The sequence below is a fragment of the Ixodes scapularis genome, unplaced genomic scaffold (genome assembly GCF_016920785.2).
Source record: "Ixodes scapularis isolate PalLabHiFi unplaced genomic scaffold, ASM1692078v2 PGA_scaffold9__187_contigs__length_104089568, whole genome shotgun sequence".
Lineage (NCBI taxonomy): Eukaryota > Metazoa > Arthropoda > Arachnida > Ixodida > Ixodidae > Ixodes > Ixodes scapularis.
Genome location: NW_024609884.1, coordinates 70384532 through 70407459, shown reverse-complemented (window position 1 = coordinate 70407459; position 22928 = coordinate 70384532). Strand labels below are relative to the sequence as shown.

General features: G+C 44.8%; 2 protein-coding genes across 3 annotated transcripts in view; one reads left to right on the top strand and one right to left on the bottom strand.

Moving 5' to 3' along the window:
* Positions 1 to 1174: 1174 nt before the first annotated feature.
* On the bottom strand, positions 1175 to 8235 carry LOC115311380 (UV-stimulated scaffold protein A). Its single transcript, XM_029970004.4, has 10 exons — positions 7908 to 8235; positions 7601 to 7811; positions 7417 to 7536; positions 6799 to 7357; positions 6578 to 6719; positions 6459 to 6509; positions 5732 to 5906; positions 5541 to 5657; positions 2265 to 2488; positions 1175 to 2171 (listed from the first exon to the last, which is right to left on the bottom strand). Exons 1-10 carry the CDS (start codon positions 8033 to 8035, stop codon positions 2072 to 2074), a joined length of 1827 nt encoding a protein of 608 aa, XP_029825864.1. The 5' UTR covers positions 8036 to 8235; the 3' UTR covers positions 1175 to 2071.
* Positions 8236 to 10999: 2764 nt separating this feature from the next.
* LOC8052773 (exocyst complex component 6B) overlaps positions 11000 to 22928 on the top strand; it is a 22822-nt gene continuing 10893 nt past the window's right edge. The window contains exons 1-15 of one of the 2 annotated variants that reach the window (XM_042287315.1): positions 11000 to 11466; positions 12631 to 12796; positions 12856 to 13428; positions 14716 to 14762; positions 14852 to 14972; positions 15041 to 15112; positions 15168 to 15371; positions 15431 to 15540; positions 15594 to 15705; positions 15934 to 16013; positions 16081 to 16138; positions 16198 to 16270; positions 16328 to 16434; positions 22473 to 22614; positions 22684 to 22757. In XM_042287315.1, the coding sequence (XP_042143249.1) occupies positions 11321 to 11466; positions 12631 to 12796; positions 12856 to 13428; positions 14716 to 14762; positions 14852 to 14972; positions 15041 to 15112; positions 15168 to 15371; positions 15431 to 15540; positions 15594 to 15705; positions 15934 to 16013; positions 16081 to 16138; positions 16198 to 16270; positions 16328 to 16434; positions 22473 to 22614; positions 22684 to 22757 (2085 nt within the window). In that variant the 5' untranslated portion in view covers positions 11000 to 11320. Of the gene's footprint in view, positions 11467 to 11838; positions 12066 to 12630; positions 12797 to 12855; positions 13429 to 14715; positions 14763 to 14851; positions 14973 to 15040; positions 15113 to 15167; positions 15372 to 15430; positions 15541 to 15593; positions 15706 to 15933; positions 16014 to 16080; positions 16139 to 16197; positions 16271 to 16327; positions 16435 to 22472; positions 22615 to 22683; positions 22758 to 22928 lie in introns of those variants that run through there. The other variant, XM_042287317.1, reaches the window with a different exon arrangement.

The window sequence follows — 22928 nt, the reverse complement described above, 5'->3', positions numbered from 1 at the left end:
CCTTACCCAACACTGGTTTTAGGTCGTGGCAAAGCAACTTTAGACTGCAGCTTCTGGGCTGAGCCGAAGACAAGGACCAACCCACAGATGTTGTTGCACATCGAATATGGGAACATAAACAAATTATGTACAGAAAAACAAAATGCAAAAAACTAACATTATTAACCCGAAAGAAAGAAAAGCAGGTAAAAGGAATTTTAAAAATGCCTTTCACAGAAAACAGGAAAGCACCGAACACTTCTCTTTGCAGCCGATGCGTCATGGTACACACCTATCAGTTTGTGTTTTCCTGGTTGCTGCTGATCTTTTTAGATTAGGATCTTAGGATTATGAAGAGCAACGATAGGTGCCAAAGGATAGAAAATTTAGAGAAGCTTCTTACATCCAGCTGAACAAAGGTCTTCCAAGTGTAGGCCCACAAAGTAATTCCTCAATGCATCCTTTGCACACAAATGCATGGTTCAAGTTTCTTTATAAACTCCGAACAGTTGTTCAGAGACAGCCACAGCATCAAAAGTACCTCTGTCACCCCTGAGCAGCGTCAAAAACTGGTGTTTCGAGAGAAGGGACTAGTCGCTTTCCTTCAACATCTAGGAGCAGGTGGCGCATGAAGACTTTCAAAAAGAATTTATCGAAAATGCATCCGACAATGTGGGTATCCCAAAGTTTGCCTGAACGACGAGTGTTTGTCGTCAGTCGGGCAACCACCATTACCACTGCCGTCTACCGGTAAATCCTCGGCATTCTGGCGAGCAAGGCAGCAATGGCAGTAACTGAAACGACCGGTAACCATATATTTGAAGCCAGCCACAAATTGAAGCTTGCTCGAGGCATTCACATTCACATTGCTGGCAGCAGATTTTAAGTGTTCTCCAGGGGGGTCCTAATTGAGGTGCCTTGCGAGGAGATTGCCATGGTGATATTATGCAGGTCCTCCTACAGTAAGAGAACAAATAATACCACCTGCCATCCTTTTAATGTGCGAAGCTGCTTCCTTGCATCGAATTTCCACCGGGAAATTGCAGACGGCATGAACTGAAAGAAGTCGACCTACTTCCTGCATTTCTCAGATTTCAATTATTTTTCTCTTGCCAAGTGTGTACAGACTTGTTTGTTTCCTAAATTGCTGTTGCAGACAGCAATTAGAATTTGCTTAGAAGTAAGAAATGACCTGCATTTTTGTGTAAATTTATTGCAATAATAAAAACATGATAAAAGAGTTGTCTAAACAAGAATTTTGCACAACTGCATGGCGATCTAATACATGAACATTGACAATGGTAGTGCATTAACAAACATGCAGCATCATAGAATTAAACATCTTTATATTCCAAGTAATATCATCACAAAAATCAAGCCCATGAAAAAGCATGCCAGAATTAGAAGTGCTTGAAACTAACCAAAAAAAGAACTCTTCGAAAATATGTGGGTCATTCACACTAATGTCAATACTGTATTTTTATAGGCTCGATATTTTATTCACTTAAGACCATGAGTTTTGAGACTAGTTTTTGCATCTTTTAGAAGTTTATAAAATTGCCAAACTTCAATTGTTTCAATATAAAGGAAGGGTAATGCAGCAGAGTTTTAACATTTCTCAAATGGTGCTCCAATGAAAGCTTGACATTCATGTTTCCAGCATTTCAACATTTGTCAAATACAATTTTATAACATTCATATTACAAATGTACAAATATAATTATAAATTCCCTTTATCATGCCCACAATGATTTCATTGCTATGTTTAGTCTTCTCCCTACCCTTAACTGCAGCATAGAGTAACTGGCCAGGACAAACGTCAAGGCTAACCAAATCTATTACACAGTTTTAAGCCTAGTTTGCACCACTACCCAAAATACCCAAGAACAAAATCCACTATGTAGCTTTGTCAAAGGTGCATTAGTTGGTGCCAGCAAGATTGGCAGTTCCATCTCCTCATGTCTGCATTATGTACACAGAAAAATCGAGCATTGCTACATTACAAGTTCACGCACGAAGGGTACTACTTGCATAAACGTAACTGCTCCACCACTGGTCAGGTCAACCCCATCTAAAGCACAGCCTTCGAGCCTCATGTGCCAAAAGCATAGTTCCACTGGTCACCAAACTTGTCGTTGAACTTCTTCCCATCAATCGCGTTCATGGATTCGGCAACCTTCCGCACCGAGCGCCTGCAACGATACACAAGATTATGATTCAATTTAAGGGTGATGCGAACACGTCCAGACTTATAACCAAGTGCTCTATTGAAAACCGGAGCGTACTTGTTGAAAATTTTCTTCTCAAGCCGTGCCCTGGGGTTGCCCCGGCGACGGGGCAGGATCCGTTTCTGACGACGGCCAACGTGTAGCTGTGCACCTGTGGCTGCCTCCAAGTCCCTCAGAAGTCCGGGCTCTTGCCAATCGGGCACGGCAGAGGCCTTGGCAGTACTGGGATCTTGAGGATTGCCAAGCTCGTCCCGTGCCACTATAGGGCCGTGTAGTGGACACTGCGATATACGAAAGAAGGGCAATGGCAAAAGGTTCAGAGCCATTAAACATGGCAGTCAATGACACTTAGTTAACGTTACTAAAACAACTCAGTTGGGAAACTGCCATAGAGCCTGCTTTGCAAAAGTGGTTCCGATCGTACTCGAGAACTGATCTTTGACTGAACTAAAGGCGAACGCAACGCCGCCATTTCTTCCGCAGCGGCCACTCCAGGAACTGCACGGCTGCACGTATTGGTTAAGTTTGAGTCGCACAAGAGCCGGTGGCACCATCTCACAGTGCCATTTCGCAGTAGCTATATAAATGAATTTTCATGTTTTGACTCGTTGCTAAATGGTGGCACTCTTATCGTATTTAGTTTGGTCTCGATGGACGCGAGCGGTCCGGGTTTCAAGCGAGAGTTTCCAAGTGAGCGTTTTAGTAACAATGCACTTAGTCTATCGTAGTGATGTGATTGGTTCCAAGTCATTTTGGAGCACCTTTTGAAGCAGCCTGAAAACCACTTTGGAGCAGCAAAAACAACTTTGAGAGCACCAACATATATTTCCTTCTTACTCATTGCTCTGCACATAAAAAAGCTTTTTTTTCTTTTTTTTGATGAATTGGGTAAAGAAAAAAGAAAAAGTGATGAAAAATATTTTAATATAGACAGAATGTAGATACATACTCCAGCTACCTCTCCACATGATCACCGCAAAGATTGAGGCAGTTATCATGACATGCCACAAGCTTTAGGATGCTCTCCCCAAAAGAGGCCAGAACCTGTGTCCTCAGTCATTCTATCATGAGTTCAACAAGGCTGTCAGTCAGGGCCGTACCCAGAAAAAAATTTCGGGGGGGGTTTTCGGGGACAACGGCGGCCATTTTGAAAGTGTCTATTGTCTTATTTTCGCCTATGAATCATGTGCATCGGTGGCATATAATGGAGAGTTACAGCAAACCGGAGAACCGGTTCCGGTTTGGTACCCGGTAGCCGACCGGCGGCACTGCGCGTGCGCAGAGGTGGAGATTAAAATCGGCTGGCTGCCAGCGCACCGACCAGGGCCGTACCCAGAAAAAAATTTCGGGGGGGGTCAGAACCCCCTATCCCCCCCCCTGGTTACGGCCCTGCTGTCAGTCACCACAGCCGTGGCAAAAATTGTAAAATATGACATACACCAACTTTTTTCTTTTATTATTTAGGAAGAAATGTTCAGGTTGTCATAAAAAAGCAATTATGTAAAAAAAAAAAAAAAATCTGGGCAATGTTCTGCTTGTGAACATCACATCTGTCCGTGACATCAGATCTCTTTGTAGACTCCCCAAAGCCAAATTCCCACTGGCCCTCCTCGAGCCTGACCCTTAAATCCATCCCTGGCCCTAGCCTGCTCGTCTTTATTTCCTCCATCGCCTCCAAGAACAAAGAAAACGCAGGCAAGGGGGCGACGGCGGGACAGTGCACTACTATGTTTTCCTCTGTAGCGACGTACTGTCCCGTAAAAACAAAATAAAAGCGGGAGATACAAAACAATATAACCATACAAAAAGGTATATTTTGATTGACAAAGGCATTTTTGCTTGTTGCAAGGTGTCAAGCAAATAAATTTTTTTTAAAATTCACCGACTTTTCCAGCTTTTTCCTGACAATTACAGGTGAAATTCCCTGACCACCGTAAAGGCGGTTAAGTATACAAGACCATAGCAACACAAGGCATTGAGCATTGAGCACTGTGAGGATCATTTTGCACGGGCTTAATCCAACTTGCATATTCCGAAATATTCGGGTTCATCCACCACTGAAAAACAAGCACTTTCCTGCCGCTGACATCGTCAGTGAAGAGGCCACTTACGGAAACACTATGAAAACACGATGATGCTCAACCATACACGCCAATAACCGAATGGCCGCATGGCCACCAGATGCACATTTTCGCATTAAGGTATGAATTAAATTACGGTCTGCGACTTTCCCATTTGTTACAAAATCTAACAGCTCTAGCTGAATCTAGTCTAGTGTCGTGCCCTCAATTCAATTCAGTCCAACCCAAGGCTTGTACTGGATTTGCCAGCTCTTCCCTTTGCATCGGGTAGCATACTCTACATTGGGTGAGCAGAGCCTGCGCTCAGCTCTAAGCATAATTTATTGCCTATTATTCTGCACCCAAATTGTCAAGCCTTTGCTCAGGGAACTCGATCATTTCCGGCTCAATTTCCCTGACAGGCCTCACTTTTTGACAATATCCCTGACAATTCCCCGATTTTTCCAGGTAATTAGAATTTCCCTGACAATTCCCGGTTTCCCGGTCGCTAGACACCCTGTTGTTGTCATTCTGTATCTTCTGTATTTTTCTTTTTACAGGACAGTGCACCGTTATTTAGGCCACTCGGCCATTGGCAGGCATTACAAAAATCTATCTAGCCATCTATCTAAGGTCGCCTCTAACATTCACTACAGCCAGTTCTATACAACTAGATTCCAGCAATTTCTTGTCACCACACGGGGCACTGCACACTTTGCTACAGGTGTGCTGTAGATAGTCAGAATTGTGGATTGCTAAGTATTTGGTAGGAACTATGAAACGCATAGGAACACATGCACTACCAGACCTTGAACAACAACGCTTGATCCCGTTGGCCCAAGCTGCAGTGACCTTGAATGAGCTGCCTAAATGCTGCTTTTGTACCCAGTGTGGGCTATTTTGTACCCCAAAGTTCATACAAAGAAGTCTTCTTCTAACTCCCTTCTCACCAGTCGGAAGAGAAAAGGGGAAAGACGACCAAATAATTTCAACCTTGTTTCGACAGGTGTCAACAGTTAATTTGAAAATGGTGGATTTCTGCAAAAGGCAGCTGCTAAATGCAAAAAGAATATAAAGTGGACCTCCTGCAAGAGCTCTCAGTCACTTCTGCTGATGCATCATGGAAAGACAAGCAGTGTTGCAACAGAGAAAGCCCATATACCACCATGAACCTGAAGAAAACCTAACAAACAAATTACTGTAGACCAGGCTTGCCAGTGATCATCAGCAACTTCCCCAATACGCCACACTGAATCGGGTATGAGACACTTACTTTGTGACGGTCCCGGCGTGGACAGAGTTTACCGCTCGGAAGCCTGGCTCTGCAGGTCCATTTGACAGGCACAAATTCCCCACTGAAGTCGATGCGCCGCTCCCGGAACGGCACCACCTGACAAGTTGCACTCAGGTTGACACGAATAAAAAGCAGAAAACGGAAGGTCAAAGGGTTCGCAATCGCCAAACCTGTTGCTGCAGAGAATCTTCATCTCTGTCGGCACCCTTCCAAACGCAGTTCAAGTCCAGGACTCGAGCGGGAGTAGGTGCTTCCACTTTCTCTTGCTCCCAGTACAAAAGATCCGTGTCAAACGGGAGCGTTGGTACCGCACTGGATGTGCTCGGCCCAGCCTCCATAAGATCCCTATAAAACACCAGCTTCACTTTAAAGGGGTACTCAGGCGATTTTTCGAGCTAGCCCAACTAACTATATATTCTGATTCCCCGGCGCTTGCCCTTTCAGATATGCTATTTAGTATCGCGAAATTCATAATAGTTATTGTGAAACCGGCATATGAAAATGTTGCAAAATTCAATATTCCAATATACCCACTTTTCAGTGCCGTGATGTCGGTAAAAGGCAGGCTTGCCAGTCGAGCAAGCAGTCTAAAAAATAGACTATGCCCAGCATTTGTTCCGTGATGGTGCGCAGATGCTGGAGCGAGCTTTCAAAGCATCCATGAAACTGCTTGTAATCAGTTAGGAACAAAATCTACAGTCCAAAGAGTGAACCCCTACCTTCCACTGGCGTCACTTTTTCGTTATTTCAAGTAGAAACTTTCAGTTTGAAAAACATGGTGAGGACCAAAATTGTAAATTCAATAACTTATTTTCAGGCAAATCGGGGACCATGAAGAAATCGCCAGAGTACCCCTTTAAAAGGCCATCACCAGCTTGTATGCTCGAAGTCGCTTACTTGGCACAGGGAGCCGTGCGGGCTGGATGATGCTTGGAAGATACACCACAGCTGTACAGCATAGGGAACTTTGAGTTAAGAACACCGATGCAGGGCTCGACGAGCTGAGCAATACATACATTTCCAAATCGTTCTGGCTTGCAAGCATTTCAGCGAGCCTTCGCAACTGGGCCTCCCTGGAAGTTGGATCAGAAGCTTCGGTCTCAGGAATCTTTTTCTGTAATGTCTTCTTCGGTGGTCCTGATTCGATCGGTTCCAAACCTGCCAAGGTCATAGCATAGTCCCAAATGTCGGAACTCCCGCAAGCAAGCCAAAACACCAAAAACAAAACAACACTTACCATACTCTGCCCGCTTGTTAACAGGAATTATAGGTTCATAACCTTCTTTGTCGGGCACTTCCTCGAGGTCGCTGTCGTCCGAAGAAGCCTCCGGCTCTACATGCAGCTCGCCAAACTTTTCGTGGGCCGCTTCGATGCTACACTTCAAGTCAATGGTGTTCCGAAGTATGTCAGGAGGGTGGCTGATCTTGGCCAGCCCCTTCAGCCACTTCTTGACCAGGGGGAAGAACACAGTCATGAGTTCATGATGCAATCGACGCAGGTTGTCCAGAAGGTCCGCATTGTCTGTGGTCTCATTCATCCTGACAACTTGGGGCACTTGAATTTCTAGCGTGAAGGTGGCAGACACAGCGTGGCCCCGTAAACGCTCAGCTTGCGAGGTTTCTGTTTCTGGCTCTGGAGGAGGCTCTGGTTTTCCACCTGCAATTTCATGCGGCACCAGCAAGCGAAAGCAATTTTCCATCTGTGTAATCACAAGCTGCACATCAGGGGTGCGGTCAGAGATTTCGGTGAGCATTCTCTGTGCCCAGGCGGGTTGCTCCTCCGTGCGTCTCTGTGCCTGCAGAGGGCAGTAATGCTTGTTTTTCCATTCTAGCAAGCAGAAGAAAGATCTCTCACCTGCTTACGGTTCTTTAGAAAGTTGACACCAAGAGACAGGAGTTTGTAGTTTGCGCCAAACTTTTCGTGCCATTCATCAATCACCGCTAAAGACTTCTCTTTGAGGTTCCTAGCTGCAGCCTGGTGAAAGACCGCGTACGAAATCGTTCAAGCACATATGTTTAAGAAATGTGACGTTACATACCTCACTTCCCGGGAGCGGCAAGTCGAGATTGGTTTCTGCAACGAGTTCCATGAACTTCTCGAAATGCTCAAGAAGTAGTGTGCGGAAAAGGTGAGATCGTTTGAAGAGCTCGTCAGTCAATCGGACTGCATCAAGACGCGTCTCTGAGTCGTCTTCTTCTAATGCTTTCATGATGAGATGATAGGTATGCTTCAAAAGGTCGTCCGATGTCCTGCAATGAAAAGCATGACGGTGGTCGGCGAATCTAGCTTTCTCGTGTAATCATGATACTTCATTTGAGAACATTGCAGACTCCTGCAGGTCTCACCGGCACAACTTCTTTAGCCTTTTCAGTTTCTTTTCCTTGGATTGTTCAGAACCCGGTGATGTCAATTCATCAATTAGTTCTGAGAGTTCAGCCACCTGTTTTTCTTGTTCAGAATTCCGAAGGTTCATTTTTGTAAACTGCGGTTGTTACGATGGAGTAAGTAACCAAAAAGACACTGCCTCTGCCTCAACAGATTGGATTGGATTATGTAAGCTACTAAGAGCATAGCTAAGAAGCCGAAACTGAGGTGAGATCAGGGCTGTGTTCCAAATCTTCAAAAGATTGAAAAACGCTGGACGAGGGTAGGTTTTGAAACGCCAAGGTACAAAACCCTTACCCTGGAGTAAGCTTGAGTAAATTTTGGAACACGGCCCAGAAGTCAGAAGCTGTGTTCCAAATACGGGTCGTGTCACGTGACAGCACGGATTGAAAAGCGCTGGACGCGTGTAGGTTTTTGAGCGCCAAGGTTCAAAACCTTTACCCTAGAGTAAGATCGAGTAAATTTTGGCAGCTCTATTATTTTGTATGGAAAGATATGTTTACCAAAAATGTATTGCATAAAATCGATTCGGAAGGGGTACCCCTGGATCGCGCTTGCCGCTCCCGCAAGTGAAGCCACCGGACTTCACTCGCTTGGGATACGATTTGCCGTTTTTGCTAGCCTTTGCTGCGGTTTTCCAGCGTGCTGTGGACACGTTTTCTATTCGTTCGTCGTCATTCGCCGAAGAAGTTTTTTGAAAACTCTGTGTATTGTTGAGACTTGCCGTCGTGAACACGTGGAAAATTTTACGAAAGTGCAGTGTCGCAGGAAAAAGGCACAACGCGTCGAAAGGAAAGGCTGGCGGCGTGTTCAAAGCTTCCTTGGCACGCCGAAGTGCCGTGTCTCTGTGCCTTCGCACGCTTGGATACCGACCAAGAATCGACGCCGTGTGGATGTGTTTTGCGAGTGCAATGTGCGTGAAGCCGTATCAAAAGGTACAACTCGTCGAAAACAAGTGTCGCCGGTGTCGCGGAGTGATCAAAGCTTCCTTGGCACGCCGAGTGATGCATCTTTGTGCCTTCGCACGCTTGGATACCGGTCAAGAATTGACGCCGCGCCAAAGTTCTGAACGTGTGTCGCGCGTAGAAGCCTTTAGATCATTTATATATATCGGCCACGGAGTTCTGGATCGTCCAGCTGTTCCGGTGAGTTGCTATCAATAAAAGGGAGAGATCTGTACGTGTTCTTATGTACTATATTAACCATGGCTATGTCCCAAATCTACTCTAATAGATTCCGTGGGAGCACGAATAGAGCAACGTTGTGGAGCCAGGGGGGTTTTCGAAAGCAAAAGTACAAGACGGCGAGAATGAAAATCTTTGAAGCGCGGCCGATATGGTCGTGTGCAATCTGCTGACCAATTACAATTAGGCGAGCCGCGCTCAAACGTCAAGTGCAATTAAGTAGGTTGATAATAAGCCAGCACTGATCAGTGATGAGGAGCTGTTGTGCACGGTATTGTGTAAATCGTCTAAGGACGAAAAAAAGACGTACCTTCCCCCATCTTCCGTCGCTAGTGGACGCTGGATTAAGCTCGTTCCTAAACCGCGAGGGGAAAAGACGCTGATCCAGAGACACGAACAGCTTCACGCACATTGCACTCGCTAGACACATACACACGGCGTCGGTTCTTGGTCGGTATGCAAGCGTGCGAAGGCACAGAGACACGGCACTTCGGCGTGCCAAGGAAGCTTTGAACACGCCGCCAGCCCTTCCTTTCGACGCGTTGTGCCTTTTTCCTGCGACACTGCACTTTCGTAAAATTTTCCACGTGTTCACAACGGCAAGTCTCAACAATACACAGAGTCTTCAAAAAACTTTTTCGGCGAATGACGACGAACGAGTAGAAAACGTGTCCACAGCACGCTGGAAAACCGCAGCAAAGGCTAGCAAAAACGGCAAATCGTATCCCAAGCGAGTGAAGTCCGGTGGCTTCACTTGCCCTGCAGCGAACAAGCGGGGCAGAGCCGTATATGTAGAGAGTTTGGCCATTCGTTGGGAAGTATAGGAGACAAATGAAGCGGCGCCATTGGCCGAAAGCGGGCTGGGCGTGTTCCGGGGCGTCTTCAGAAATTCGAATGTGACCAACCAGAAGCCGGAAATAATACCCTGGCGGTGGTCGCGAGAAACAAACCTGATAACTGCATTGGAGTAACTCTCGATGGCTGAAAATATGGTACACGTGATGTTTCAATCACGCTCATCCAAAATGATGGTGGAAGAATGCGACCAGCGGAACGATCGACATAATCCGTACGCCAAACGCCAAGGGCCGGGAATCTGCCGTCAGAGCGGTCACACTCTGTCCGCGCAAAACGGAGTTGAGCGGCGCATTCGTTTCTTACATCTTTCTGCAAGAACATGATGAAAACAACACGTGAACCCTATTTTCAACCACAAAGAGTCACTACACTTCACTCTTACGCACTTATTAAAACCATATACGAACAAAGACCTTCGATGATCGATCGGCTCAGAACTGTTTCTCGCTACCACCGCTAGGGGATTCTTTTCGGCTTCTGGTTGGTTAAGAGAGCATGCCAAGCCCTCTTTCCTAGAGTGCCTTCATACACACGCGCGCTTTTGCTTGAGTGGTGACATCTCAGCCATTTTTCCGCCCAATCGTTGTTTATGCATTTTGAAGTGCGCGCCATCCGGTGTCCCTCAGCTCGAGCGCGTAGCTTTGGCTAATGCATAGACGCCATTTCACCGCCCAAGTCGCGCACCGAGTGCGCGAGAGCGTCACGCGCTGGCACATTCAGGGCAACAATGAATGTCTTCACCCTGAGACAGACAGACATGTAGGCACCCTATCTTTCCAAGTCTACCGCACGCCCTGGCTCTGCCCGCGCCTCCCATTGACCAAACTCTCTACATATACGGCTCTGAAGCGGGGAAGCGCGATCCAGCAATTGTCATAGAGATCAGTGGGTACCCCCCTCACTCACTTCAGTCCGCCTCCCGTCGTTCGAAGTGCCATCTAGATTTTTGTTGGTGGCAACGAGGGCGAGAAATCGGCCTTTGAGATGGCATGACAGCTCGCGCCATCTATGGGTCGCTGTGTGGTGGCCGTGTCGGCCGTGCCACACGAGCTGAGGACGAGCTACTATGAGCTCGCGCGTTGAGCGCGCGCGTTTGTTCGATAAAGGCGCACAGAACATTTTCACGGATTTAAACACGTGCTCTTTTTCTATTCTTTCTTTTGAACCTGAATTTGATCGGGAAGGCGACGCTAATTACCCGATCATACTAATCGGGGCGAGGTGGAGGCGTGTTCCTTTATCAGTACCCTTCACCGATAGTCGGTGCGTGCGTTCTTCAACTGTTCCAACACAACTCGGCAGCTGCTCTGGACGAGGTAGTACGGAAAGTTATGGCCGAGGACGACGCACCTGAAGGATGGATGAATACCAAAATGAAGCATTCTCAGAGTGACAACCTCGCCCAGCAGCGAATGGAACATTATATTAGCGAACTGGAAGCAGTTGGTGGCATCATGACGATTTCTCCCGTGACCAGGTGAGACAGAGATTGCCGATGGAATCGTAAAATGGGAGAGTCGAGGCTAAACCTACTCGTGAGTTGCATAACGATGACTGAAGGGACTGAAGTCGATTGAAATCAAGAGACGCTGCCGCTCGCGTAGATGCCGCCGGCGTTGCCGTTTTCTGGAGTGAGCGAACCAAATATTTTGCATCACAAACTTATGAGTTCTTCAAATATAACATTCCATTGATTGGCATTGGCCGTTTGTATGGAGGACTTCAGCCCTTTAGCTTGTAATTGTTCAGGGTCCAGCTGTCCAGCTGTTGAGAAAATTATAAAAACGTCCGAACTCATCGAACCGAAACCAACGTGAAAACTGTGGGAAGAGGCCATGCACATCTCAAAGGGGGCGCTGTAGACATTTAATGCCTAATGTCCTTGCCGCGCCCCGTGCGTGCTGGTGGTCGCAGCATTGACCTTTTTTTTTTTATAACATTTAGCTGATTTGAGAGGATGGTAGAGAATGGAGTGGACACTGTTAAAGAGCCATGTACGACGGGACATCTCGAGCACGAACACCTTCTGTTTGAGCTGGAGACCAGCGACTCGAGCAGCGTCGGTCTGGTGCTTAGGTACTCATTCGCTGAATTTGTCGCGCGTTGTCCGGCCTCGGTATCAATTAATTTTAGCATTTATGGTGTGATCTGTTACCTCGATAAGTCCCGCCCGGCATGCGCGATTCCCGACGTTGTGGCTCGTTTCAAGAGCTCGCATTCACGGCTGGAACGGCCGTTATTTGACTCTACGTTAGTGTAGTTTGGACAACTCGTTCTCACGGGAAATAGATTTGTGTCTTCGCAGTAGCTGTCAGCCTAACTCAATAAAGTAGCTGCATGCCGGCTTAGACAGCTCTTTTTTACTAGGCTAGTGTCCTGAGCTCTACAACTGATCCCTGTTTCCTACCAGGAGCCTAGCGAGTGAGAAGCAAGGTGTGTGCCTTCTGCCCTTTCGCGATCACACACTCGGCTTGTGCCGTCTCGTTTGGCACCGCTATTCGGTAATTTAGAATATCACTACGGTGTGCCATGGGTATATTTATGTCCCACTTAAACCATGTATGCTCACAAAAAGAGCAAGTGCCCAGCTTCGTACAGTGAGTTCACTGCATAATACAGCTTCTCTTTTGTTTCCTTACAGGGCAATCTATGACGGAGATGAGCACGAAAAGTTTCTGGAGAAGCTGGATGCACGTATCAGCGACCACGACCGCGAGATTGAAAAGATGTGCAATTTCCATTACCAGGGCTTCATCGACTGCATCCGAGAATTGCTGCAAGTACGGAGTAAAGCACAGAAGTTGAAGGTAAGCATCTCCACCTTGTGATCTATGATTTATCTGACAATGGCGAGTTGCATTTCCAGAATGAGGTGACACGAACAGACCAAGAACTTCAGGAGACAGCCAAGCGGGTGCTGCAGCGAGCAGACGAGCTGGTCAAGTATGGCCACATTCAAAGCAACATCGCTTGGACCATTGGGAGCTTGGGCGTATGCCTACCTGTGCTGGATGTGTATGCCAAACTGATGGAGCAGATGGCAGGGCGTAGGTACTATCCAGCGCTGAAGACCATTGAACAGCTAGAGCACACATACCTGCCGCGAGTGGCGCAGCATCGATTTGCCCAGTCTATGGCCGTTTGCATACCACGCCTGCGGGATCGCATCAAGGAGGCTTCCCTCTCAGAGCTGAAGGACTTCCTTGAGAATATCCGCAAGCACTCTGGCCATATTGGGGAGGTGGCCTTGAACCAAGGCTGCAAACAGCAGCTGGAAGAAGATGAAGATCTAAGTGCCCAGGACTTGGTGGATTTCTCACCTGTCTACCGCTGCCATCACATCTACAGTGTGCTTGGTGCTCGGGACACATTTGAGACATATTACCGGCAGCAGCGGAGGCACCAAGCCCGGCTTGCTTTGCAGCCACCCACCAACATGGTATGGTAGTTTGAGATTCTTTTTCTAATTGCCCCTTTGTGGTACTGATGGTTCTGAATTTACAGACAGTTGTAAAGCAAAATAATGCATTTGTTTTTGTTGTCCTGTCTTGTACATGAATGTGCTGCTCTGAATCTGCTCAGCCACATTATTGCTATGGTCAAAGACAGAGTCACTGAAAAACAATCTCTTCCGTTTGCAAATAATGATAATCTTTATTTGTTAGAGAAATGGTACTTCAGGTAGCTTGCAAGGCTAGAACAGAAAAGCAAATGTCCATAAACTTGTTTGCCTGTGAATGCACATCATAGGGCAGCAAAAAGCAGAGTCCTATGATCATCCAAGCACATTATTTATTATTCATACCCACTTATTTCTTCAGTATGTTTGCTGCACCATTACTGCTTATTTTTTATATGTACCACATGCAGACTTTGTATGAGTTTGTTGGGTTTTCATATGCATATGGCTGTGTCTTAATGTGTGCTTTTGGCCATACGCTACTGCAGGGGTCTCCAAACGTTTCGGCTAAGGGGCCGGATTGGGCATCTGTTGTAGTCTCAAGGGCCGGAAAATAAAGAAGTAAATGTAAATGAGATGCTATCTATATAAACATGAATAGGCATCTAAATACAGAAACATATATTAGAGTAAAAATATTTAAAAAATGTAAGGTGGTTACTTTATTTTGAAGTTCAATATGTTGCTGATTATGACATTACAAAATTATTGTAACCCAGAAAAGTCGCCAGGTATAAATCAAAGTGCAAAAGAACTTCGGCGTATTCACACGGGCCAGAAGACTAATGAGAATGGTAGACCTGATGGTAATTACAATATTCATGATGCAAGACTAAGCATGATATACAAGAGAATGCAAAGAAATTTTAACACAGTTACACAGACATGAAACAGGGGACTATGAATAGTTAATGCTGGTGCACGATGAACAAAAAGTATTATGGCAAGAGAACCCGCCTTTCAACGCAGTTTTCACTCTTTCTTTCTGATATCTTCGTTTGCGATCGGGGTGCGCGTCTCAGCGCTGTTTTTTTATGCACACTTATTTCTGCGTTGGTAGCAGTGGGCCGCGGGCCAGGTGTCACTGCAAAGCCCACAGCCATCTGCGGGCTGGCCAGAAGGCCTAGGCGGGCCGGGGTTAGCAGACACCTGCTACAGTAAGGGGCGCCACATCTACCTGAGCTACCTTAAGATCTCTGTTTTTCCAAGCCCCTGTCGTTGATGGTAGATCAAAGCAGCACAATTTTAATGACAAATATTTTGCAGCATGAAACAAGTGATGGCTACAGAAAGTACTTTTCTGAAATTGTGGGGTGAGTTCTGTGAAAAAAACAGATTCCATTTAATTGTCCTTAACACTAATTGTGGCAACTAACAGCAACACTGGGGATGTTGTATTCAGATTCTTTGTTGTGGAAGATCACATCCTGAACACTGCAAGTGGCTTGGTCAACCAGGCCTACCTAGACCAGGTATGGGAGAATGCCTTGACCAAGATTACTGCTGCACTACGGACACACTCTGTAAGTGAGACTTTCGGAAGGTGCCATGGAGTGCCTTGAAGGAATGATACCCGATTGCTTTGGCATAGGCATACTGCACAGAAGCCGGCCTTATGCTTGAGGTGAAGAAGCTCATCCTACTGTTCGGCGAAACCTTGCGGGTAAGGACCACTGCACATTGTTTAGGTACATTAGTCACTGTGCATCTTTTTTCAGAGCTATGGCTACCATGTGGACCCTGTGCATAACCTTCTTCTCGAGATTCAAGAGCACTACAATGAGATTCTGATGAAGCACTGTGTCCAGACTTTCCGCAACATCTTTGATGACGACTCGTACCACCCCATTGAAGTGTCTGCGGAGGAAGAGTACCAGGCTGTGCTGGCCACCTTCCCTTTCCGGGATGAAGCGTTGGAACAGGTGAGCTAGAAGAACCCTTGTGTCAGGAAGAGCTCACAGGATGTGCGGTTTCACTGCAGGCACCATTCCCAAAGAAGTTCCCATTCTCACGCTTTGTTCCCGGTATCTTTGGCCAAGTCAAGGAGTTCATCAGGGAGTGTCTAAAGTTTTCCGAAGACCTCAATGTCAGGTACACTTGCATATGCATACTTCGGGCTGCTTTACTGAGGCTAGTGCTTACAGTCAAACGGAGGTGGAGGACATGGTTCGCAAGGCCACCAACTTACTGCTCACAAGGACCTTGGGTGGATGCCTGTCGTCGCTCATCAAGAAACCCAATGTGGGCCTACTTCAGGTACATGGCTTGTGTAAATTGCTATACTCCGTTTTACTTCGAGTGTGAGCATCGAAGCTACAAGAGCGAGCTCCGGGCTCTCAGCGTCCCTGCCAAGCTTGCTTGCTTGTGCGGTGCAGTCATCGTTCAGGGCACATGCTTGGGCTTATAGCTTCGTCTCCGCTTGCACATAGCATGAAAGAAATGGTAGGGCTTTTATGACACCAGGAATGGTTTATCTTTGAACAGCTAATCCAGATTACCATCAACACAAACTACTTGGAAGATGCAAGTGTATTCCTTGAGCAGTTCATCTCTTCTATCTTCAAGTGAGTTTTTGAGCATGTAACATCCATCTACTGGCGAAAACTCTTACTTTTTTGTTTTTGTTTGCAGCCGCTGGTGTGGCGACAGCCATCATGTAGCGAAATTACAAGGGAGGACCATGTTCAAGGTGATGCATAAAGTCTCTGTAGTGGAGGCGAGCAAGATGGTATAACATCTCTTGTGCAGGACGCTCGTAAAGATGCTGAAGACCAGATCTACGAGCAGCTCAAGGACAAGATTGGCGAATTTCTTGAACTAGGTATGATTTGCAGGCACACTGCAAATCAGTTGGTTTAAAAAAGTGTTATTGTTGCAGCCCACTATGACTGGCTACTGGTCGAGCCCGAAGGCCAAGCCAGCAACTACATGATGGACCTGATTGCCTTCCTCAACAATGTCTTCCAGGCATTCACCAATTTGCCGGTAGGTTGAGGGGAGGAGCGAGAGGTGTGGGAATATAAAACTTTTGACTGTAACCTGAATACAGGGCTAGGCAGTATCGCGATACAAATGTATCGCGATAGCATCTTAGAGATACTTTCAAGTATCTGTATTTCTGTATTGGGATACATTTGTAAAATGTATTTGTATCTCAGTAGTGAAATACATTTTCAATGTATCGCTTGTATCGCAATACTTTGCCCGACTTAGGCATCTCGTTACATTTGTTGCCCTTTTTAAGTTAAATTTAAAGGATAAAAACATCTGTTTGGTGCAACTTGCTTGGGAATTTATAATATAAACCTGCCCTATAACATGATCCATCACCACCAACAATAAAAAAGAATTGTGGTTTAAAGAAGGTTACTTGCAAGAATAACAAAATCAGCTCCTCTCACAAAGCCGTCCACTCTTTTCAATTTACTGGAACAAGCGCTGTAAAGCAGTTGAGTGGAGAAAAAGTATGGCCCTGTTGTCCAATCTCCCTACACTATGGGTGACTCAGAAGCTTATAATGTGACAGTTTGAGATGCGCCGTCACGGCAAAATTGGGTTCATTTCGGGCAGACGCCTCTTGTCAAGCATGGTACGCAGTCTTTACCATTCTGTAACTATGTGGTTCAACGGGGGTGACATGTCTTGTTAGCATAATCAATGATAGGTAAAGAGTTTGAGGTAATGGGTAGTGCATAAAATGGCACAAAAAGAGGAGCACAAGCATAAATTACCTTTCGCGTTCGCCACGAACTGCACCCTCTCAACGTAGCATCGTTCGGGAACTGTATTTCTATAAGTATCTGTATCTGTATTTCGGAATACTTTTTCGCTGTTATTGCGGAAGTATCTCGGGGATATCCCTTTGCATAAAAGGCAAATGTATTCAGTATCTGTATTTTGCCCTTAAAACACATGTATCTCAGTATTTGTATTCCCATATACGTTTTGGAGTATCTCTACCCAGCCCTGCCTGAATACAAATGTATTGCGCATGTTCAAATAGTGGATTTTGGGTTCGAAGCGAATGCAGAGCGAATAGTGGTTTCGGCCTAATATTTTAGAATAAAATATTGAATAGTTCTTCTAAGCCTTTCACTACTGCACCATGCTTAAAGGGGGACATAAGCCTAAGTTTCAAACTTTTTTGAAAAAATTCATTTTTCAATTTTGAGGTTTTCGGTTTTAGAAACTAATTATACACCCTTACACTAAATTTCATAACTCTGCGCCAAATAGTTCCGTTGATATAAAATATTTTCAACACATTGTGAGGCAGTAACAAAGTAAAGGAGTTCAATGTTTGAATGCATTTGTCTCAGTTCCACTTTTTGCTGCAAATTTCATACGAAGGAATCTTTTGTTCGAAGGTAAAAGTATTCTGATACCACAATCAAGATGTTTCTGAACTGAAATTTACTGGTGAATCGGGCTATCTACTTTATTTTGTTTTAAATTAAAGTCCTCATTGAGAAAAAAATATATTTTCAAAAAGGGACATAGGACAGATATGCATCTCATATTTTGAGGTGATCACTCTTCCTGAAATATTTACATTTGAGTTATAAAAACTAGAGAGCCCGAAATCCCACATCCCACACTTTATACTCAAGCAGTTAAAGTGATGCTTAATAGCTTCATTTGCAATCATAGATTTCTTAACGAAGAGTGACACATCATCTCATGCAGGTATGTAAAGTTGTCCTAGAGAGCTGAAAGTTTGCACAGTGCACCTACATCTGAAGTTAAATCTCCCCTGCAAATTTCATTCCAATAGCCAGTGTTCCCCCTTAAAGGTGCACTAAAGACATTTTTTAGATTTTCTGTTCTTGGTGATAACTCATTCCATGGGATCTTATCATCCCAGAAATCGAAAAATTATGCTCGTGCGACGTCTTTTTCCCTGCTAAAAATGTGATCGAAGTTCGTGCCAGGCCCCTTTCTGAGCGGAAAAATCTGGAGCACAGAGTCTAGCGAAGGTGCCGGCAGTGTGACGACGGCCTCGCATCAGCCAGTCGCAAGCCGGCTCTCTTGAAAAGGCGGCTTGCGATTGGCTGACGTGTGCCCGTCGTCATGCCGCCGGCGCTTTTCCTGGATTCTGAGCTCCAGATTTTTCCGCTCGAAAAGGGGCGTGGCATTAACTCCTGTCGCATTTTAGTAGTGAAATAGACATCACAAAAAATGATAATTTTTGGATTTCTAGGATGCTTGGAGCCCGTAAGATAAGTTACCACCAAGAACAGACAATCTGAGAAACGTCTTCAGTGCACCTTTAAACTAACACCCAGGTGAACTCAGGAATGTTGTTCCCAAGTGTCCAATTGTTCATTTATAAGCTAATTTAATTTCAATCCAACTCTATTTATGAACTACGGCCTCAGAATGTCGAATGGCTACATTGGGATGGCAATTAAGTGACTGATTTGACGTGAAATTTAACCTAAAGAGATGCCCAGCTATACATACTAATCGAAGGGATTTATAAAACTTGCCATATGCAAATCCAGTCATATCATGTTAATATGGACCCCGTTAATATGGATCATTTTCGGGGACAGACAGGAAAAATACATGAATTTTTGTCTCGTTATATAGACAACTTGCATTATGAAAGATTTTTTTGGGGGAACGGAGGTGTTCATATTAACGAGACATCACTGTATTCCATTTTCAGTCTCTAGTTAAAAAAAAAAAAAACACAATTACGAATGTTCAATGCAGGTTGTCAGGGCATCTCTGCCTGACATTTACTCTTGCATAATAGCCACAGTTTAATTTTGGAAATTTTACCGAAAATTTACAGGTTTTTTTTTAACCGCAAAAATAAACTACACATCACCGAACGCTCGTTCTCTGCCCAAAGGTAGCGCTAGAGGTCAGAACCAGATGGCAAAGTTTCAGCATGAACCAACATTTTATTTAAAAGTAATAAGTGATTTTCGAAAAAATTTTGATGGTAAAATGGTGGCCGACGGAGCTCTCGAATGCATGGAGCTAACGACACCAGAAACCGAAAACGGGTGAAAAAGGGCCCCATTTTCCTATTGAATTTTTTAGAAAATTATAACTTTTGAATAAAATATTGGTTTGTGCTGATGGCATATGGTTCGGACCTCTAGTGCTACCTTTGGGCGGAAAATGGGCGTTCGGCAATGCATAGTTTATTTTTGTGGTGAAAAAAGCCCTGTAAATTTTTCTTGGGGACACCCTGTGGATATCAGCATTAACAAAGTTTTTGTTTCCTTTGAAATGCACCAGGTGTGCACGTGCATTATCCGCTTTGAAAGTGTGCTTTTCCCCTAAGTATGCCACAACAATATTTGTACTTTTCGAAGGTTTCAGACCCATTCACACACTTGGCGACTTAGGACCGTGTGACTTGAAACCGTTAAAACCTCTTAAAATTTCTCACGACAAAAGACCACACAAGCACCACCTATCAGGTAGTTGTGGAACACTTGGCGCATCTTTCTTTCTTTTCTGGCTCGAAAATCTTTTGTCAATGTTATGAACGGCCCTTTCTCATAGGCCCTACATACATTTGGCCTCGCAAATACCGCGAAACCTTTGCTCTAGTGAAAAGTAGTGTCACCGCTTAGATGGCGCCAGCATGCCAGTGTGTTCTCTCGTCATAGAAGATTTTAGTAAGCTTCAGGGCACTTGGTCCCAAGGTAAGAGTTGCCATCGTGTGAACGGGTGTCTAATTGCGGCTTGTTAGCCCCATTCAGTGTGCTTTTTACCGAGCGCTGGTGCACTGTGGAGAAGCAACACCCGTGGAGCTCGTTCCCGTGGCAAAGCTGTATATTTAGAGTTTGGCCATTTATTGAAAAGTATAGGAGACAAATGAGGAAACTTCATTGGCCGAAAGCGGGCTGGGTGTGTTCCAGGGCGTCTTCAGAAATTTGAATCTGGCCAACCAGAAGCCAGAAATAATACCCTGGCGGCAGGCACGTAGCCAGGATTTTGTTTTGGGGGGGGGGGGGGGGGGGGGGGACAATTTATGATTGTCATGGATTGAATCAGACACATGTGTTCGTTCAGACGGGCCGCCACCATGTGTGTCAACCACACGGCTAGGCCTGACTTTTATTGAAGAGGGCAAACCGCCACCGAGAGGGCGCTACTAAACATATCGATATATAACACTGTTCATCTCGAAGCGAATATAGAATAGCATATTATCTCAAACTACTATCCAAAAATTGGAATATTGCAATATCCTACAAATGTTAAAATTGGGCTGCCTGCGAGTCTAATTAGAATGTTTTCAAATATGCATATTTTACATTTGATGTGAATTAAACGTGGATACTTCCATAAATCACGGCTGGGACCTTTTTTCTAGAAAACTTGCCTGCGAAAAGAAAGTTTGATTGCATGAGAAACTATTCACATACTTGTATGAAGAAATAAAATGTCCTAGCTGATAAAACCATTTGGGTAAATATTTTCTTGCAGGGAATGACTATTGCCAGTTACATACGCTATGTGTGAAAATACAATTTATCATACGTCTGTCTTAACCATTATGTTAATATGCTTAGTAAACTGCTTCAAATCCTGATTGGCTAATAGTTTGGATGTCAAGGTTTTTTTGTGATTTATGTTTTGCTAGTTTGTTGTTTTTTATGTTTCATGTCTGAAGACTTTTTTTTTTTTTTTTGCTGCAGTGTTTTTTTGCCACATGTGGATCTTTTTATGTTAATCAGCTTATTATGTTATCTTTTGTTTTGTTTTTGCGTGCTGTCTGCTGTAAGGGGGTTGATGGCAATGTCAGAAGACTTTCCGTTTTCTTTTTCTACAGCCTCCCGAACACATGTATGTCTGAAAGACATCATCATTGTTAATATAAAACACAATGTAACATGGCAAGCAAAGCAATGACTACCTTATTTATTTAAGTATAGCTTGATGTTTTATTTTCTGGCACTGTCCTTCAAAGTGAACCTACAGTAGTGAGCAGAATATCCGAGCTCATCAAGCCAACTGAGATGCTCCGACATATCAACAGTTTCTCCAAGCACACCAGTGCAAAGCAATGAAGTCTGTCATGCATGCATGTGAAATGGTGAAGCTTGATGCAAGAGCTTTGTTGTGACGCAGAGAAACTTAATGTGAAAAACCGAGAAGTCCTGAAGACATCATTCATAATTTTCAAATATTCGAGAAACTCAAATATTTCGTGCAGTAAAAGTGTACTGAAAATCGAAAAGAATAGCAAATACTATTCCCGCAAATTATTAATTTCTAATATTGACTCGCCTCTACCGTAAAGTTCCGAGAGAACGCCCGCCCCGAGAGATCGCCCATCCCGTTTTTTTTTTTGGGCTGAATATCCATAACGTAAAAATTCCGAAACATCGCCCACCCCTCGATTCTTGCCAGGTATCGATCATGCAATATCTGATGGGAATCGCATCAACCGCGCTACCTGCGGTATTGGTACGTGTGACAAGTGTGTTCATAGCGAATTCCCACATACTTATTGCACCGTGAAACGTGAATCTGCTGCATCTGCAGTCTCTGGTATCTGTTACCATGAAATGCGTGTTCACAGCGGGTTCCTGCACTTTTGTTCATAATCTGCGCGCGTGGTACTGGTTCCCCTGACACCCGGGTTTGTAGCACGTTCTCAAGTGTTTATCGCGCTGTGAAGTGCGAATGTGCTGCGTCCGCATTCTGCAGTATCCGATCCTGTGACAGGGGAGTTTGTAGCGAATTCCCACATACTTATTGCACCATGGAACGCCAATTTGCTGCGTCCGCGATCTGTGTTATCAGTTCCCCATTTTACATAGTTTGTAATGCCCCCCCCCCCCCCACAAACAAACACACACACAAACATTTGTGTTTATCCCCCTTTTTTATAAAAATTGTTTTTTGCATCCCCAAGCATTGCTCACCCCATATTTTTCAAAAATTTATTTCTTAATTTTGGGTGGGCATTCTTTCAGAACTTTACGGTAGTAGGAACTCTACATTGCATGCTCTTTGACATTGTGTTTGCAATTAATTGTCTGTTACAGGACAAAGTGGCACAGACTGCCTGCATGACAGCCTGTCAGCATCTCGCAAATTTGTTGCTCAACATTCTCACCTCAGAAGAAGTGAAGTATATTTCCATCGGAGCTCTGCAACAGTTCAACTTGGATGTGATCCAGTGTGAGCGTAAGTAGCCGAATTAGCATTTGCTTGTGTGCAAAGCATGCAGTGATACAACAATATTTGTTTTCTCAGAGTTTGCCAGTTCAGAGCCAGTCAAGGGCTTCAAGGAAGGCGTACTACAGATGTTCTTTGTGGAGTTGCGGCAGGTAAGTTAAAACTGTAGTTTGAAGCATGGCGAAAAACAAATGCAGAAAGATGAGCAAGGGTGAGAAGACACATGTACCAAGTGTTAATAGTGCATGTGGTCGCTTCAGTCTCCTATGATGATACATATTTGAAAGAATGAAGCCGGGTGAAAACTACTGAACAAATTTGCA

Excerpts from the sequence above, each read along its gene's own strand:
- LOC115311380 (XM_029970004.4), bottom strand. The coding sequence starts at position 8,035 with ATGAACCTTCGGAATTCTGAACAAGAAAAACAGGTGGCTGAACTCTCA. Across the intron at positions 7,812-7,907 it reads AGGCTAAAGAAGTTGTGCCG|GACATCGGACGACCTTTTGA; the intron begins GTGAGACCTGCA and ends TTTTCATTGCAG. Across the intron at positions 5,907-6,458 it reads CGCACGGCTCCCTGTGCCAA|GGATCTTATGGAGGCTGGGC; the intron begins GTAAGCGACTTC and ends GGTGTTTTATAG.